The sequence below is a fragment of the Mya arenaria genome, chromosome 16 (genome assembly GCF_026914265.1).
Source record: "Mya arenaria isolate MELC-2E11 chromosome 16, ASM2691426v1".
NCBI classification, from domain to species: Eukaryota; Metazoa; Mollusca; class Bivalvia; order Myida; family Myidae; genus Mya; species Mya arenaria.
The window spans coordinates 33007337-33028076 of NC_069137.1; the positions used below are offsets into that span (position 1 = coordinate 33007337).

Consider the following 20740-nt stretch of genomic DNA (forward strand, 5'->3'; position numbering starts at 1 on the left):
CTGTGTGTGTCACGTGTACGTTTTAGATAGTGACTGTTAACAAATCATGAAAGCAATAAAAAAAGAAATTGACTTGATATGGTTTTCTGGTGTTAAATCAACAGACGTAGTATTCATAATTTGTAGAAAATAATGTTTTAGCTGAAATCTTTTCTGGAAATGCATAATAAAGTGGTAAACAGGAGTAATTTTACACATAACAAAGAAGAGAGTTTCATTGTAGGTCCGACTCCATATGCCTATTATTCAAGACAGATGTGAACAATTTTGACAAACAGCAAATGTGTGAATCATATTTGCAATTTGAACAAAAGCAGATATCTTTATTTATTTAAATGAGCATAGTGTGCCATAGCCGGCCAAGGTTACTGCGACACCTTTTGACATATTTAAAGAGCTGTTTCTAGTGTTACATAAGATACAAATTTTAACACATTTTGATAACACTTCTTCTCTAATCAGACATGTTCTGTGTACATGATGGCATTAACACGTTAAATTACCATAATCACGAAAGTTAGACATACAGTATATGTTGTTACTGTAAAACATGTACTATATTTTATTTTTGTCTGTCAAACAGCGTCCGGTTTAAGTTTGCCAATACTGGCAAACTTCAAACAAAATGTTCAACAACAACAACAGCAACTACAACTTTTAAGCACACTCAAAGGAAGTATATCCAATATTTACAACATAAAACGTGTAATATTAAATATAATAATTTAGGCAAAATATTTATTACTATATTTATTCAACAACAAAACATCGAATATTCGAATTCCGATTTTAACATTCGAATACCAAATGTTTGATCGAATATTCGAATATTCGTTTGCATCATTAATAAATAAATAAATGTTCAAATATTACAACAGGTTGAATACAATTTTATTAAAAGTCTGCTTGCCCGTTGAGATTTTCTCAGGACGAATGTCAGCCTATCCCAACGAGCACGGGACAAACTCCACGAGCAATCAGTCTACCTCGAAAAGAAATCTGGATATGTCATCAGCACACATTGTACATGTGAAGCTGTCTCTGCAATGAGGGCTGTATCATCGTCCCGTGGACGGTTTTCTATGTAGATTGGCGTCAATATAAGTCTGTATCTCTGGAGGCGCTTGAGCCTCTCAGCGCGTACTGGAGTCTGCTTGGTCAGCTTTGCTGCAATATAGCTGAACACACTGGGGTGAAATCTGGATGGTATTGGTCCTTTGATGGCTTGCCTGATATTGTACGTATATAAGAGCATTAGGAATTTAAAAAAAAAAAAAAAAAAAAAAAAAAAAAACATGCTCATGTTTTAAAATCTGACGATAATAATATTTACACAGTACATGTTTGATTAATGTACTGCAGTCTACTGTGCAAAAGCATTCTAGTGTGTCAACATAAATGAATGGTCATTTTAAGCATTTATAATTAAACTTGCTATACATCATTATACTACCTGGGATGAAATACTGAGCGCATAGTCGGTCACGTTCGGCATGCTCTCTCAGTTTAAGGTGGTCGTTCAAGACCCTTCGCCGAAGATATTTTTTCCAGTTTAGCATTTTCTCTTCTTCTTTAGGAAATCTATAGAAATGAATTCAAGATTTCTAAAAAAAAAACGCTGTATGCACCTAGCGATGTAACACAAAAGTAGTCGGTATACTGTATGTTTTTATACGTTTTCTAAAATCAACTCTGTCAAAGGTACTCGCAATATTCACTGCCTGGTTGTAAACAACAATGGCGGCGATTCCTGCCAACCAGTGGAAAGCAGAGTGGGTTAGCATGTGCACATGACGTTGCACTTCAATGTACATATACACTAAAAATCAAAACAATATCCCCAATGGAATTGATGAAATCCCAACGGGAATTTAAGAATTATACCAAAAGGTTTAGCAGCTAATAACTGAAGTACAATTAAAATAATTCTAAGTGTACCAAACATTGAATTACAACGTAATTGAAAGGCGAATTGTATTCATGAAACGATGAACATTTCATGTGAATATTTAGAGTAAAATGTTAAAGATTTTAACAGTTCTTTTAATAGAAGAGAATCATAGAAAAAAATGTTGAGAATGGAATTAGCTAGATTTCATTTGAAATAACGAGCTATATGATATTTAATAGCAAACCTTTTTACGTGATTTCGCACTAAGACGTCAATATTTTCATTCTTCAAATAATTTCTTGTTTACATCGGATGATTTTGACCATTATTTCAATATGTGAGCATGAGTAGGGTCGATCAAGCCTCGGAAAAGTTTCATAAAAATTTATTCTTGAACGACTCTAGCCATTTCGCTAAAATAATTTTTATTTCTCAACATAATAAATAAAACCAAAACCTTTCAACAAAACGTTCCTTGTCAGCGCTTGTGACCTTCACTGGATGTAAACTTTTGGTAATCGAGTAAAAACCGGTTCACAGTAGCACTTATTACTGCAACATGGTAATGTCATTAACGGTAAAACTAATTTTACTTTTCATTCATATATATAATTAAAAAAATCGTAGGCTAAAAGTTATAAAGTTTTTGACGTCGTCTCATAATATTTGATGATTCTAAAAGAAGGGTATTGCAAGAACAATAGTTCAAATGTATTAACTGTTTGGTACATTGTATTTTGATGATTGTTTTAACAAGAAAAGGCTTACACGGAGCATACGGTATGAAATTGGGTTGTACGTAAATGTTTTAGTTATTAAACATATATGTATGTGTATAAGGCTGTCAAACTTTGTGACTAAGTGCACTTATGCAGTATTGGTAAAATATAGTTTTGATGAACGTATCTTAACAAACCTTTCTGAGAGTCAAGCTTTTAATACTTAAGTGAGTGACAGAAATTGATGACGGCGAAATGTTTACACAATTTTTTACTATTTTTTCGTGAAATTCTCTTTTCTATAAAATGTTCTTTTTAAGATTGCTCTTAAATTACATAAAGATACAGCTTTATATTCGTGTAATGTAAGTTTGAAGTTGTCATAGAAATTTCCTGCCTTTTTTACATCATCAAGATGACAATCCCCACGTGCTAATTGAAAAACATGTACTGTCGACATTATCTCAGCGTGCTGTGCCTAATATGCAAACATGCTATTGTAATAAACAAAAAATAGACTTCAGGATGAATTACTTCATTTTACTGTGCAATGGTTATATTGCTAAGACATCTATAACTCTGTAGTTATAATCTTAATAAAAAAATAAAGAAAATATCTATGTTAATTATTTTTACATAAATAAAAACAACGTCTTATGAAGTCATTGGGTTGCGTCGCCTCGCTCTACCTAACCTACTTTAAAATACAACTACATCAAGCAAATCAATGCACCTGAATGAATTTTGGCACATTGATCAGATTCTGACAATTTCTGTGGTATGTTGAGATATAATTATTACCTCAATGTTTTATGTTTTATGCACAGTGTCTACGTTTTTTTAATGGCCCTCGTAGTTTTGTTTAAACCCCTTTAAAAGCATTGCTTGTGTCAATGGTTGCCTATCCGTCAGTCATTTTTATTTTAGTGAAAATGAGTCAGTGAGGCACGTGTGCATTTTTGTCAGTCAACTATGCCATAATCAATAATCGCTCTCACTAGCTTGGATAATATCATGTGTGGAAACGATAATCATTTTGGCGATAACGAATTTCTTTAGTAAAATTTAACATTGTTACTATAGAAAGTTACATAATTTATGCAGTATATGTTGATCATTAATTCACGATAGTGTTAAACCAAATTGAATATGTTGAAGTGCCCAATCATAGTGGCAGTGGTGCAAATTAATGAACATATATTGAAAGTTCAATGCTACCTTCAGTTTCGTCTTCTGAAAGAGTGTATCATTAAAAATATGGCTTGTTAATCTATCATTTGATTGATTTATTCAAGAAATATCATATATTATAAATAACAGGAAACTTTATCTCCCATGTTGTGAATGACTAAATAGCATCCGTCATTTAGATATCATATCTGATGAGGAGTCGGTAAATAATGAGATTCCCTTCTTTGTTGCATGTAAAAGTACTCCAGTAAAAATCCCTTTCACACTAGAGCCGCGTTCCCACGGCGTTCAAGAATTAAAGTGCTGAAAGCACTGATGGACTAGGGCTTCATTTAGGGGAATGTTGACAACTGTGTTCTAAGCATTGAAAAAAATGGCTCACACCACAAGGGATCACTGTTGAATGGGCTAGTTTAAGCATTAGACTGAAAATGCTTGCGAGATGCATAGAAAATGTTAAAAGCCTCGTCAATGGGGAGGGATAAAATTGTCATAGCTCTTTTGAATTTCTCAATGCCGTAAAATCAGACATATACCAATTAATATACATGTCTGACGTATGATAAACAAAGTACACACAGTCCTATATTTTCAAACAATAAGCATTATTATTTATGTATGTTATTGCATTAGATTTACATATCTCAAAACACTGAGAGTGCTAAATGCGGCCATGCCTTAATTAAACTGACAGTCAATTATGTTCAATGAAAAATTAAACTTAGATCCTTGAAAGCTGACATCAGCAATGAAGTTTCTAAACTAAATTATTGGGAGAAGAACATTTTTTAAAGCTTAAGTATTTAATTATATAGAAAAAACTGGGGCATGGGGCCGGGACAAGATTCAACCCAATCTTCATAATTTAAACAAGCTTGGTAAAGGGCCTCTTAATTATATTATACATCACTATATCAAAGGTCTGTTATTTGCAGTTTCAGAGAAGAAGATTTTCAAAGATGTAATTATATTCTATATAGAAAACCGGTCACCCCTTAGACAGGGGAGGCTTAAACCACAGGGTCATACTTTGAACAATCTTTGTAAAAGACAACTACACTGTACACGTATGTCAGACTGCATACAAAATGATAAGTAGTTTTAATTAGAAAAGTGAAGTATTATTTTCTCCGTCTTAATTCGTGTTTTGTATTCCATTCATATAAAATGTCACTATGATTACTCAGAGCTGCTGATGAACATTAGGCTCCGCCTACTGTCTTGTGTTATTCTTATTACTGCTGCAGGCTTTTGTACATGACAGAGTTGTGTCAACTATAATGATATGTATATCGTTATTAAAGTATAAAACATTGAATTGTGCTTATATACACTGACCACCAAATTTCATAACATGGTGTCAGAAGTAAATTCTACTGCTAGTGGGAATGGAATACCAAACAATAATATTCTATATAGAAAACCTGTCACCCCTTGGACAGGGCAGCTTTAAACCACAGGGCCATTCTTCTTCTTCTACTTCGAACAATCTTTGTAAAAGACAACTATATGCATGTCAGATTGCATACAAAATTCGAAGGAAGTAGTTTGGAAAAGTGAATAATTATTTTCTCCGTCTTAATTTGTATGCATCAGATGGCTCAATAAATACACAGGGTTGGCCATTCTTGAATTGTCTTCTGTAACTGTCCTGATAGCTCCGTACCTCATTGGTTGCGAAAGGTTGTAGGTTCATGATCCTCCTGGTCCAACGTGTCATGCAGAAAGAAGACGTTGAAAGTAGAATCCATTAGCTTTCTTTTCTGGCACTCCGAATTAATTAGTACCGTGACATTTGGAGTGGTCAGAATTTGCTCGATTCCCAGGCAACATGTATCAAGTGTTGCAGTAAATTTGTCAGCTACTTTTCACCCATCCATGTAGATCTAAAAAGGCTTTAGTTTAGCAACAGTAATTCATTGTAATTTGCTAAAACAGTGTTCGAATACTTCTGATATTTAGATGTGCCTTTAATTGCAGCAATTTGAACTCAAGCCATGAAGTCATCTGAGCTGGTAAAGCCATACTACTGTTCCTGGGCGTGGGGATTGCTTCATTTACTTTGAATAAACAAACAATTCTTGTATTGGAAAGAACAATGTATGAACATGCAATTGTCCTGCCCTGACTCCATCCAAGACCGAAATCTTACTCAACATGTACAGTGTACTTGGGGCTATGTGTTATATCAATGAGAACTATAAATTATGTTCCATTTAGTGCATGTATTTACATATGATATTTGATTCCGCATACAATAAATCTTAACACTAGCATGTTCTTTAAAACCAATATCATTAATATGTTTTGATAAGATATAAACCATTGCCAAATTGGTAATTTAAAAACACATGAAATTTGATCTGCTCAGGGTTTGACATTGTCCTTCTAGACAGCTGGACAAGTCTTCAAGTTATTTTGAAAACCTTCAAAACCTAAACTGAACAAGACCGAAGCATAAAACTCATAATACTATACCAAAAGGGGTAAAAAACATACAAAAACATTCTCACATTACCTATACTATTAATTCTAATCTCCAAATTTTAGTCAACATAATACTGTTTTACATAAATTTAACAATGAGTAAAACATATTGCAATAACATAGCAATCAAGTATGATCACTATACGCCTAGATATAAGATTTCGACATTTTCCCTACATACAATAAATAATTATACTATTTAAATAAGCAATCTAAACAATTTTCTCATTATTTACAAAAGCCGGAAAATAGTCTCTTGATGAATACTTCACATATTCTGAGTAAAGATGATTCTGTAAACATTCAAACAATGATAGTTGAAATGAAGAATCATGCTCATCATGCCTACCATAAGCATAACTACATTGTAAATTGACATTAAGACAAGGCCGGCCAGTGAAGCCAGCCGATTGATACCCATCTGACCAATCAGTGTTCAAATATGGCAGGGCTTATCAGTGGTTCGTTGCAATCCGCAATGACCTCCCACAATCTGCACTGATCAACAGTAGTGTAATGCATTGTTTCTCTGTACTTATTTTCTTAAACTTAGAAAACAACTGCATTAAATAAAATGTATTCCTTATCACTGAGAAAAAGTTAAGACAAATAAGAGAAGCCGAGTTACCTTTAGTAGAATATCTTATTCTCCAAATGTATTCATCGTTTTATGTAACCGTATATAGTAAATGTAAAATGTTCAACAGTCTTAAAATAGGAAATATCATTTATTGTATATGGAAGAACATTTGTGTGTATAATTTTAATGATATTTTGCGATTCGTTTATACTTCAAAATTTGTATCCCTTAGTGTTGAATCTCAAGCATATTTACTTGTTCACATTTAGGGGGAAGAAAAGTCAGTTTACATTTAATTAAATCACAGATTTTTTACATTTAGAGTAATGATTTAATTTATTATAATGTAAGGTCACATAAAGGATATATTATGCTTATTAAAAATCACATGTATTCATCTGTGTAATATTATCTAAATCAAATTATGAAATGTATATTGAAGTTTGATTATGAGTTTTGACTATGACAGGAAAAATTCAAGTGAGCGATTATTGTGATTCAGTGTGTGTATACCACGTGATAAATTACGTCATATATGCTACGTCGGAAGGCAGTAATTTGCTTAAAATGAAGACTTAAATCAAATCCGTAAGCGGTGTAGACTGCGCTATGATTCATTAAAAATGGTGAGGAAATAGTGAAAATATATTTGTTCAAAGACTCCATTCGAAGCAAAATGTTGCCTTCCGACGTAGCATTTATGACGCATTTTATCACGTGGTATACACACACTGTGATTTCTAGCATAAAAATTGTCTGAATCGCAATGCAAATTTATAAATTATTTGAAGTATTCTCACATTTGCTCACAGTTTGTGTACTTTGTACTGTTTTGTTTTTGTTATTATCAAATTACAGCATCGGCTTCACTTGTTGTTAATTGAATTACTGCACCTTATAATGCCTGTGGCTTATCAAATATGTCCATAGTAATTGTCTGCAACCAAGTTTTGTTTTAATTACCCAGGTTTCAAGCTGCATTTAAAAAGTGAATGCAATTTTAAGAGCTTTCTGAAAACCTCACTTAGTATTATCTTTACAAATAACTTTTACCCTGTGAGATATTCATATTTGGATGATACATTAAGATTCGCACAGTGTATGTTATTCTTGAAGATAGTATAAATAAAGAAAAAAAAGGTTACAATGTGTCTACCTGAACAGAAAAGGCATAATATTATGATTAGTAATGAGCTAATTTAAACTTGCAATTATTGATACAGGGTACCTTTTTAATTCTTTGTTTTAGGTTGACAAGTATAACTTATTTATATTCTTAACTTCTGCCTTTAAGCAATTGTTGGATTGCCCTTATTAACGGATCATCTGAAGTAGCGGTTTTCACTATCGGGTTGGAGTTAATTTGTCAACTGCGCACCAAAACCCTGAATTTGAATACACAGGTCAATGATCCAATCTCAAGTCAAGATGATTTCTGGTTTGACATCGCGAGGTAAATCATTCTAAAATGCCATCCAGGCTTTTTTTAATGATGTTTAGCAATGTTTTTGCCAGACAAAATATCATAAAAAAGGCCTGGACGGCATTTTAGAATGACTATTACGAGGTTAAATCTTCATTAATACTTGACTATGTGAAACTAGCCACAATAATGCTCACAGAGGGAACTTTTTTTCAAAATCTTGATTTTCATTTTGTTCCTTAAACGCCACAAGTCGTCTGATTTATACCAATGTAAAATATATTCTTCAATTGTAACACCACAATATTCAACACTGCTTTGTTAAATAAAAACCTTAAAAGATACACGTTAATTATTTTAGCAAATACCTTTCTCTTATCACACTTAAGTGTTTCATGAAACACAAATTCAAATCGATCTATCAAGGAAGCATCGTCATTTTTCTTGCAGGTGCCATTGATCTTTTCGCTCAATATACTAAGCGGCGGGATCTGTCATTCTTGGCTAGGAAAACAACAAGTGGAATATGGACGCATAGAGTCGCTAAAAACAAAAATAGCCAAAGACTCTGAAGCGGCTGTTTATATGGACAAAAAGTGAACAGCATTAGTCAATTGTAACCCCCAGGTCCGGGGAACAGCGGGGACTTTGACTTTCGGTCCAGCCATTCCCAGGTAAAATCCCCGCCCTACGGGAACTAACTGCTGGTAAAATCCCCGCCAAATGCCCCCGCACCCCGGGGACCCTAGGTTAGGCCCATTCCCCGCTATCTTTGGCGCGATGACAAAACCACCATATTCACCCGGCACTGCAGGGCCACCTGAAAGGTAAAGACACGGTCCATTTCCCCGGCTATCCCCGGACCTTGTGGGGCCGTGGTTACAATTGACTGGTGCGTTACATGAAAGCTCACTCATACAGACAGAACACCATACAATTTAACAGATAAAATCAAAATTGAGCATGCAAGACCGTTTTACCAATGGCGATTGGTTTTCACAATATCATTACACAATGCCAAAAATACAATGTATGAAGTAAACATGTACTAACACTGAAAATGTTTCCGAAGACTTTCCAAGGCACCAGTAAACTGCCATCATTTTGATAATCTAGGTGCCATGCACATATTCATACATTATGCGCATATTTTAAATTTCTAATCTCATTATATTTGCAAATATGAAATTACATGATTTGGACGGGATCAAACGAATTTGTATTGCATGTAATATGTCGTGTCAAATTATAGATGCTTCCCACGGTAAGGTGAAAATAAATCCGTATGATGATGGTAATCATTCCATGGGCGGCCTTATTGATAAATAAATTCAATTAAACACGTATAAAATTCACATTATCCGCATTCAGAAGTTATGTTGACACATCAATTTTTATCTCAACCACTCAGCCACTCTGATCAGAGTCAATGACGTCAATACAGCAGACTGGTACCCTAAGTTACTTTTCTACAAAAATAAAATGACAGGTATTGGCCATGTACATCTATCTCTTACTCTTCTTCCGAGTGTTACTGACATGACAAATCTATGAAAATATGCAAAAACATCAAACAAGTATCCAAAACCATTTGCACATTATGCATACATATTTTTGAAACCTCAAACTATTCTGAACAACTGATTTAGTTGATACCGGTCTCTTTTTAAAGAAAGAGGGCACCAGTCTATCAATACAGAGCATTGAACAGTATAGAACCGGATCAGATGCAAACGTCTAGATACACGAGACTATGTCAGTTTTCGCAAGATCGTTGTTTATCATTAAATCGATTACTTTTATACACAATACTTGAATATGTCGTTTCATTTTCCTAGGCTTGTTGTCATTTCTATGTTGTTATATTGACATAATCCAACAAGTGCAAAGGCTGCTATAGGAATATTTTTCATGTTCTAGAACATTGATAGTGCTCAGAACTGGTACTATTTTAATTATTCAAATTCGCATTCGGAACTCCTCGGCCATGTTCAAATTCGCTAACGGACATCCAATCAAAATACAGCGTAGGAATACATTACGTCAGTGAGACCCTGTATTCGCCGTGAAAAGCAGATGATCGTTTGCACCACTATGAACTAGGGCACAAAAGCCGAACGCCGAACGCCGATCTGAGCGCAGTGGAATCGGAAGCATCTCCGTGACAACGCAGTGACATTACCAGTGAACTTCGAGCATGCCCAAAACAAACGCCATCGCTCGGCGTTTTGATAAGAGCGACAACTCGAGAACGCCGTGACATCGCCATCTTCATGAAAAATATTATTTTTCCAGCGATCTCACGGCGCTCTGGGAAATTTATCAACGCCGTGCAAACACAGTGGCAATGATACTTGGTGTGACAGGGGCTTAAACACTTCATTATGACCGTTAGGTCGCCACAGCAACATAGTTAGGTATCCTACAACGCCACAGGATCGCCGCGGGAGCACAAAGAGGTCGTAGTGTGAACGCAATGTTTATCGGCGTTCTCAGAGATGACACTGCGTCCCTATCGCGCTTATACGGCGCGTTTACGGCACATCTGTTGCGCTTACAATGAGTTTTATCTTTCTTACTGCGCTCTTACAACGATTACTCGGAGCCGCTCCGCGACCACTGTACTCCCAATGCGCTTCTTCCCCATCAATCGGCGTATACATGACACTGAACAAACCCAATATTGTATAGAGTATATATATGCAAATATACAATCTTTTCACCATCACTGATGTGCAACAGCAAGCAGGGCTACGCTTGCCTATATGCATGTCCAGCAGATCCAGGATAATGCAGACGCTTTGGATCTCATTCTGAGACGACGACTGAGGAGAGCCCAAATGCATAGGAGGCTTTGGGGTAGACCATGGCTGGACGAAGGCAGACGGTTGCAACATGGTATCAAACTATTCGAGAGCAAATGGAAGAATGGAGAACTGATAGAGATATCGTTTTGTACGCAGTTAAAAATAACACGCCGACAGCGCAGTGTGAGCGCCGCGAAAGCGCAGTGCACATGCAGTGCGCGCGCCGTGACAACTCGAGAACGCCGTGATATCGCCATTTTTCATGAAAAATATCTCACGGCGCTCTGGGACATTTATCAACGCTGTGCAATCGCAGTGGCAACGCGACTATGTGTTTCATGGGCTTAACCACTTTATTATGAATTTGCAGAAAAAAAATCAGCTTTGACACCCATTTCCCACAAAGTATTAACACTTTGTATGTTGATTGTTAACACCAGAAAACCACATCAAGATTGTTTCGTTTAATCAGCTATCCTCATTTTTGTACAGTCACTTTCTATAATGTCCATGTGACACAGCCATGGCCGCATCTCTGGGCTCACTCAGAATCCATCCACCAAAGAAAGAGGTCCTGCAAAATATCATTCAAAACCACATAAATGCCTTCAAATATGATATCAAGCATATGTTAACTTGAAAATACATACAAGAATGCAATGTACACATCATCAAATGCTACCCAATTTGGGAGAAAACGTTGATTTTAAGAACTACTTTAAGGGGTACAACGACCCAAAAGCATTTCGTTGTGGGCCGACACCGCATTAAAGTTGTTCGATAAGGCACGATTAGTTGAAATTCAATTTTCAGCACATTATGTTAACAGTATGGTGGTTTCTATATTTTTCCATACTATTAAAATAAAATGCATATTTACAACAGTACATTCAAACAAATTATTTATGTAATTACTCTTAATATTGGATACACATAACTAGAAAGCAATTTTGAAAGAATGTTAATAGAGTGTACATGGGTACGCTATTTTTGTCATTGATCTATGTGTAAACCAATACAATTTCTATGTACACGTGGACTTTTGTGGAGAATCTTTGCCCTGAGAAAATGCTTTGGAGTATTCACTTCATGCATATACATATAATTTTGTGTGACCATTTTAAAGAGCAGAGTATAAAATATTGAGTTTGAATATATTTTCTAAGACGTGCAGTTTCTATTTATTTTGATCTCCTTGTATATCTCTTGCAACAATGTAAGTACGAGACTATGATTCTGTGCTATATGTTGCCAGCGTCATGTTTTAAATCCACGATGTTGTTCACAATACTGTGCTTTACAGAACTTTAATATGTGTATGTGCTATGTATTGCCCTACCTTTTGTCAACTTACATGTAAAATAAGCTCCCGAAGTATGGCCATTGTTGCGGCCTTATAATATCCGCCAAAAGATTTGAAGCAAAACACATTCTAGTCTAATACTGTTGAGATACGTTGTATATACAAGCATCATCAGCTATATATATATTATATAATTGGCCCCGGTTTAGGATTGCGATGTTGCTTTTTCGTAACATAAGATAACATTTTATATCTGGCCTGTTTTAAACATCCCAGGAATCTATGACCTCATATCCCGTCTTACGCCATATTTACTTAAAAACCTCTTTTCCCAAGTTTTTCGGCTATAATTGTTTCATTTACTTCCAATGCGTCATTTCAAAGTATGTTCAACAAATGCTGTAGTGTTGCATTTAAACGGTTGAAACGCTCATTGTCCACAATCGCTGAAAACAGCAGATCAACCACAAAACTTGCTAGCTCTCTGAGGAAACCCCTCGCCTTCTCCCTAAGAGCTGTCGGACAACAAGCGTCAAGAATTCCTTGGGTATTGAAAATGTATACTGAAAAGTTATTTTACGACATTTCAAATTCAAATTCTCTGCGTCTAACCCATGCGGTCTGTAAAAGCTGGCCTTAATAAGAGTCACTTACGAGAATACGTTCTCTAAGAAATAAAATTGTGTTAACTCCTAGATTGTATCTGTACACAGACTTGATCTTCTACTAAGTTTATTTTTCAAGTATATATACTAGAGGTATATACAGTATCACTGCTTCCCTTTTGGCTGTGGAGTTGACACCTCAAGGTAATCGATCAAGCGTGTAAATACAAACTGGTTCATTATGCAAAGTTAAGTTTTTATCAGATAAACAGTTGGGTTCAAGCCTTGAAGATTACGGTCCGCATCTTCCCTTAGCTTCTTCAGTCTTTTTTATTGATTGAAGTCTTCCCATGAATCTTCCATTTCGTTTTCCAAATCGCCATCGATTTTTGTTCTCATAATGAAGAATATTTTCTGTTGCTCCTTCACTTGTTGACCGAGCCACGCGTTCTTCTCCGTAAAACGAGTGGCCGTCATTATTATGAAGAAGTCGCACTTGTTGTCCACTTTTTGCAGATAAAACTCTTGAGGAAATATTTGAGTTTCAACGGCGGGAAGGATTGTTCTTGGGATGAGGATAAACCTTCACATTTATTTGGCGTTGCAATTATTCCGGTTGCAGCGGCTGCAGCACTACTTAGTAAAATAAATATGATTATTGAATAATTAAACCTGTAATACTAATACGCATTGAGTAGTAAGCGCAACATATTATACATGTATGCATATCAATAAAAGAGTTCCAAAAAACAGTCAAACCAACAAAAGAGGTTCAACAAAATCTAGCAATCCAACCTAGAATACCTGTTCAACAAAAGTCGCAGTCCAACCATCATTTACGGTGAAATCAGGCAAGACTAGATTTCCAACCATTAATCGCAGTCCAACCAAAATTTGTGGTCCAATGAACAATAACTGTCCAAAATAGTAGCGGTTCAACCAGAACTAGCCGTCCAACTTTAGCATTCATACGAACACTTGTAGAAGAACCAAACCTTCAACCATTGATTGTTGTTCAATCAACACTTGTGGTCCAACCAATATAGCAGTCCAATACACAATAGCAGTCCAACCAACAGTAGCTTGTCAACCAGAACCAGCTATCCATTACTGTCCACCTGCTGTTATACTTGCACCCGAACACATTCTAGAAGTGTTCTTTAAGGAAAGTAGTGCTCGCAAAACATATCATCATATTTGAAACATATCTGCAAAAAAGAATGAAACATTATAAGCAAAAGTATATCTTTATAAAAAGTTATTAAAAACTTTGCAGTATGTTAAGCGTTTTGGTTCCTTGACAAAGTCGACCCGGATTTCATTTAGTCCGGTCGCGTTCATTATATTAAGAGGAAATGACAAATCATTTAGAAAAATACAAACGTGACAGCATTACATTATAGCTCTTTCTAAGTAGCATGCCTATTATAATGAATTATAGGAAGTATATATGTATTATTTAATATGCTGTGCATACATATTCTTCATCATACTGTGACAGTTAGACAGACAAACAAGCAGAATAGAAAAATATAAAAAAGAATATTTGTGAATTAGTTTGTTGTATTCCTATAACACATTCGTTTCTGAACGATCTACCCTGCCCACCAGAGCTGCCTATCTAGGTAGTCTGCCAAGGGGTTATTATCTCATCTTTTATTTGCTAACCTGATGTCATAAGTTTCCTTATAAGCTTTGTTATAAGCGGAGAATAAACCGGAAGTCACTTAAGGTGTATGGTCTATTGGAAAATCGAGAATAGAACCTTAAACGATGGTTTGCACGTGTTATTAGCATTGGCCCAGATTTCATCAAACTTGAGGTTATCAATCTGATTAGTTTTGAACAATGTGCCTTTGTACGTGAGGTAACATGTCTGATTTACCTTGAACAATGGTCTTTAATCCTGAGATAACATGTCTGATTGACCTTGAACAATGTGTCTTTAATCCCGAGGGTACATGTCTGATTGACCTTGAATAATGTATCTTTAAGCCCGAGGGTACATGTCTGATTGACCTTGAACAATGGTCTTTAATCCTGAGATAACATGTCCGATTGACCTGTGTTTAATCCTGGAAACACATGTCTGATTTAGCTTGAACAATGTGTCTTTTATTCTGAGATAACATGTCCGATTGACCGTGACCAATGTGTGTTTAATCCTGGGATAACATGTCTGATTGAAATTAACCGATGAATTGTATGAATGACTTTTGCCCTTATGACTTTAAAAGTTATGTTACGGGTTTGATGTTCCTTGATCATTTTGCCTTCAAACGTTAGGTTATATGTCTGATATACTTTAACATTATTTATTTAAATATGAAGTTACAAGTCTTATAAGCCGTTGCCCTTGTCCCTTTGAGCAAGAGTTACATGTCTAATTGAATTTGACCGATTGTCTGATTAATTCGACTATTATGCCTTCAAAGCAGGACCATTGTGGCTTTTAATGTTGATTAACCCTGACCCTTGTTTACGTTAACGTGTTTGATTGATATGACCTTTTGGCTTTAAAACGTAAGGTTGCATGCCTGATTTGCCTTGACCCCAAGACTTTAAACCGGAGGCAAAACATCTTATTGACTCGATCCTAGTGTCTTTAAACTAAACTTTACAAGTTACTCAGATTGGACTAAACCCCCTTTAACGCGAAATTGGATTGTGTGACTCTAGTGCCTTAAATAATGTTACATGTTTCATTGACTTGACCCTTGAGCTTTTTAATGCTTCAACGCTTTTCAAGTTAGATGTATGATTCAATTTTACCCTTTATCCTTTTAACATGAGGTTCAATGTATATTTGACTTAACCCTTGTTCCTTTAAAACTGATGTTACATTTATGTCTGATTGATTTGATATTTGTATCTTTTAACGCGATGTTGCATGTCTGATTGGCCAGGTTGATTGTGCTTTTAAAACTGAGGTTGCAATTTTGATTAACTTGACCCGTGTTCTTTTTACCATGAGGTTGCATGAGGTGTCTGATTGGCCTTGAAATATGTTTTTTGACATAACGTTACATGTCTGATTAAATTTAACTCAAGTTATATGCCTAATTGAATAAAACCTTGTGTCTACAAATGTGAGGTTACATGTCTGATAAGCCTTGACCCTTGTGCCGTTAGACCTGAGTTTACTTATTTCAAACACTAGAAGCTTGTGCCTTGCAAAGCGAAATTTTATAGCTGATTAACTTGACTTTTTACTTTAAATATGAGGTTATATGTTTGATTCATTTTAACCCGTGTTCCTTTAAACGTGAGGTTACATGTTTGATCGACTTGTGCCATTAAGTTAGATGTTACATGTTTGACTGACGTGACCCTTGTGCATTTAAACACAGGGTAACATGTCTGATTGGCCATATGACTTTTAACGAGATGTTGAATATCTGATTGACTTAACTATTGTGCCTTTTAATGCAAATTAACATGTCTATATGCAACTATAACGATGTTGACTTTCAGGTATTTAGTAAATATCTGAAAGTCAACATCTTTGTCTCATCATAGTTATTATTAATATCTTCTTTTTTTTCTTTTTTTGACTGGGAGGATTAGTTGCGTTCCTTTTAATCCATTGTTATCATGAACCATTTAAACATACTAAAACAGCGCCATGCAAAGACACGCCAGGAGGCGTTGGACTAGCCGCCTGTTCTAGACGTTAAGTCAAATTAAAGATAAATAACAACTGTTACGACAGAAGCAGCAATTTGTGCTTCGATGATCATCGGATCAGTTGACATCCATATCGCATTGATAAGTGATTTTGTCAGACAATTTCAAGCACGTTATATTACCATTGACACAAAGAATATGCCTCACTTACCAAAAACCAATGCTGATAATTGTAAAGTCGTTGAATTTATTCCGATCAAATTCAAGTCACAAAATAGTCATACAAAGTGCTTAATGTATACTGATGTTGTGGGAGGTTTTAGCATAAGTAAATAAATTATGTCCTGAACTTCGCCACAGGATTGTAAAGATTTCTTAAATACTGTCGAGATATAAACTCAATACGAAGATATAAATTTCATTTCTACAAAAGGATGATTAAAACGATAATTCGTACCTTTAATTTGATGACTTGCAATCCAATTTGACCGTGCATTTTAAAGATGATTTTGCGAAATACACTTTTTCGGGGTTTTTTTTCTGATTTGATACCATATATGGCAATCATTTAAAATTCTCTTTTTGATACCATATATGGTAATAATTTAAAATCCTTTATCATGTTTTGATACCACATATGGTAATGATTTAAAATTCCATGAACGGATATTGTATAAACAAAAATAGCGAACTCACTTTCATTTCTACGGTAGCATAACACCGACACAACACCGACATTAATCACGTCTTATAAATGCATTAACGTTAGAGCCTTAAGTATAGAGGGCGAAAGTTTTATATTTGAAGGAATTAGTTACGACATGTACGACCATTTGCATTTCATTTAATTTAGCGAGTAGACTGCGGGGATGTGGCTACATGAAGTGCTGTGAATATCATTGCACAAGTATTTTTTATTGTATGCATACATTAAGAATCAATCTGCCAGCTGCCTAAGAGTCACCATCGCCAAACGCAACTAGCAAACACTGTCGACTGCTTTGCTTTCTAACTAAAGTCACAGCGCCTGCGCCTTTAGAAATCGCCCGATTCTGCCTGTTCCTTTTGATTTACAATGCTTGAAATATCTTCGTTAAGTAGATACGTGTCGTCTTTCCCCATCGATTGTTATCCTCCATATGTGCGCTCTTCTTCATAATAAAATACTACTCGGGTTTAGAAAGACGGTTCTAGTGTGTCCGCTTATGAAGGCAACTTATGACACGGGATTGGATAGATAAATGATCAATCCACTTCGGAGGATTGGATGTCATCGCTTGTAGAGATATCCGATATTAAAATGTAAATACCCAGCAGGTGCATGGCGTCAGCATGACGTCGAAATGACGAATGGATTTTTATGGTTGCAAAAACATATTATAATTTGAGGTGGCGCGATTTCCGGCTTGGGCGCCTGTAAGTTTAAATGGTGGTTATCAAGCCAGGAAAGTGGGTTTCCACCACATGCTTTACATCGCATAGAGAGTGCAAAATAAAATGTTTAACGTGTTTCGCAATGTTTGTAAAATAAAAACGTTTAAAATGAACCAATTTAAGCTAATATAACTGATAACGATGTTGAATAATCATTCAAGTATGGAGTTTACTTAAAATTCAATTCACGTTTCTCTTGCCGAGTGTTTGATTGACATTGACCCTAATGCCTTTAAACGTGATGTTACATTGGCTGAGTTGCATGCCGTTATGATGGGACAAAGATTTTGAACATCAGCTTTTCTTCCACAATTTCTTCTTCAATTTTAAGTCTAGTTCTGCTTCTTTGAATGCTTTATAACCATGCATCATTTAAAACACATTCAACCGCGACATCCAATGACACGTCAGGAGACAATTGTTCTAGACTTTAAGTCGTTTAAAAGATAAACAACAACGGACGGTTGTCATCCTCATCGCATTTATAGTTTTTATTTTATGACGATTTCAAACGTGTTTCATTACCATGGTCATCTTAATTATGTTTTACTTAGATTACTATAAACACTCATTTGCCATATTCAACACACATTCACATTCAACAAGCTGAAGATATGTTTTGACTGAAAATAATTCTAAAACAAAAAATAAAGTACAGGAAAATATGAAAATGAGCATTATGAAATATAACAACAACTACATTAAACAAAACTTTAGTGTCCGTATGTTTTGTACTATTTACACGGTGTTCATTTTTCATCTTTTAGTACGTAACTAGACAATTTCAAATGAACACGAAGTATGCCCAACTAGTTGAAAGTCGCCTTCCATTTCGAAACAAAAATACAATGTATGTACCACCCAATAAAAGGTATGATTAGATTTAAAAAGTGTATACTTATCTTATTTGTATTAAAGTTTCGGAACATACATTTAGTATAAATAGAGCAACATTTCTTGTCTTTTAATGCATGTTTACAATTTTAAGATGAAACTGCCTCTTCTGATATGTCGACTGACGATGCAAGTTGGCTTCTTAAAGCATATTATTATGACGTATTTTATATATGTTCACGCAATGTTCAGGAAATCTTTATGCCAACGCAAAAGCTTTAATATATGTGCTCGATTTGCGTCATAAACACATCATGTATATTATAACACTAAAAACAAATGTAACTGTTTGTTCTGAAATGAATATATTCTCTAAATTATCCATTTATTTCTGTTCTAATGTTTGCGCAATTATATAAATATCAGATGCCATGGAGGGTGATAGCATATAATGCATAAAATTAATGATACATTGAATAAGAAATTTGTTGATCAGTTCACAACCAGTTGTATTATGTCACAAGTAAGTTTTGAATCAAAAAGTTTATTTCCTGCAAAAAGTTGACTCGATCAATTGGAATTTCCAAGTGTATATTTTTAGACCGACGCGAGGATAATATTATAATATCACCAAGTGAAAATCGTTATTGTTGGTGTAACAGTACGGATGAGCTAATTTATGTATATGAGAATTTAACATAGGCAGGTCACGTGAGGTATAATAATAATCAATACAACTGTGCGGAAACAATGCTTTTAATTAAATTTAATCAACACATCATTTATTGATTTAGATTGTCTACCGACAAATGAAAGCTGAACATATATGTTTTTACCAAACTCAAATTAAATGCATGTTTATTGTCTTATATTGTCAAAAAGTCAAATATAATTACCGAGACTAACACTCTCAGGATGCGGCTAATTTCAAACAACAGGAGCTACCTTAACCAGGTCTTGTATTAAGCGATCGAAATCAAACTGGTTGTTTTTTTGAAGTTTAGTTGTTATTAGATAAACGCTAGCGTTGAGACCTTGGAGATTGCGTTGCGCATCTTCTCTTATTTTCAACAAGCATCTTTTTAGGTTGAAGTCCTCCCCAGATTCCTCCTTTTCATTTTCCATATCGAAATCGATTTTAGTTCTAACAAAAAAGAACTTTTTCTGTTGCTCCTTCACTTGCTGACCTAGACACGCGTCGTTTTCCGTAAAACGAGTGGCCGATAATAACAGGAAGAAATCGTACTGGTTGAAGGCAACTTTCTGCAGATAAGACTCGCGAGGAAACAGCTGTGTTCCAACACCGGGAAGGTCGTACAATACAAAGTGTTTGTTCTCGGGATGTGGAAATGCCTTTACATTGATCGTCGTTTCAGTTAGTCCAACTGCAGCTGCACCGGGAGCATTAGGTTTTAATCCAAGGAAAGCATTGATGAAACTGGATTTTCCAACGCCCGAGTTTCCAGTCACTGCAAAACCCATTTGCTTTAAATGCGTTTATCATTGAAATCTGGTCTTCTTCTATAATTCCTGCCATTTGCCTGCAACATTAAACGTTGTGATGTTTGTTTTTACATTTTGTCAAAAATACAATGTGTAAAATGAAAGTTAAGCATTTTGTCCAACGAATAAATATATCAAAACCTGAATATAATTCATTTCAAACTTCTGAAAGGCAAGAGTGCAATAAAAGCCATATATCGCTAACATGTTTACCATGTTCTATAGTTGTGACTAATACTAATAAAACAACATTTATATCTAGTTAGTGTAGTTCAGATGTAGCCTTTTTTAAAATATAAATAGAACGAAACCTGTTGTGGTATGTAACTAATTATT

At 35.1% G+C, this 20740-nt stretch overlaps 1 protein-coding gene across 1 annotated transcript; it reads right to left on the minus strand.

The window, feature by feature from the left end:
* Positions 1 to 982: 982 nt before the first annotated feature.
* On the minus strand, positions 983 to 20383 carry LOC128221563 (T-cell-specific guanine nucleotide triphosphate-binding protein 2-like). The gene is made up of 2 exons (XM_052930168.1): positions 19936 to 20383; positions 983 to 1167 (listed from the first exon to the last, which is right to left on the minus strand). Exons 1-2 carry the CDS (start codon positions 20381 to 20383, stop codon positions 983 to 985), a joined length of 633 nt encoding a protein of 210 aa, XP_052786128.1.
* Positions 20384 to 20740: the final 357 nt, after the last annotated feature.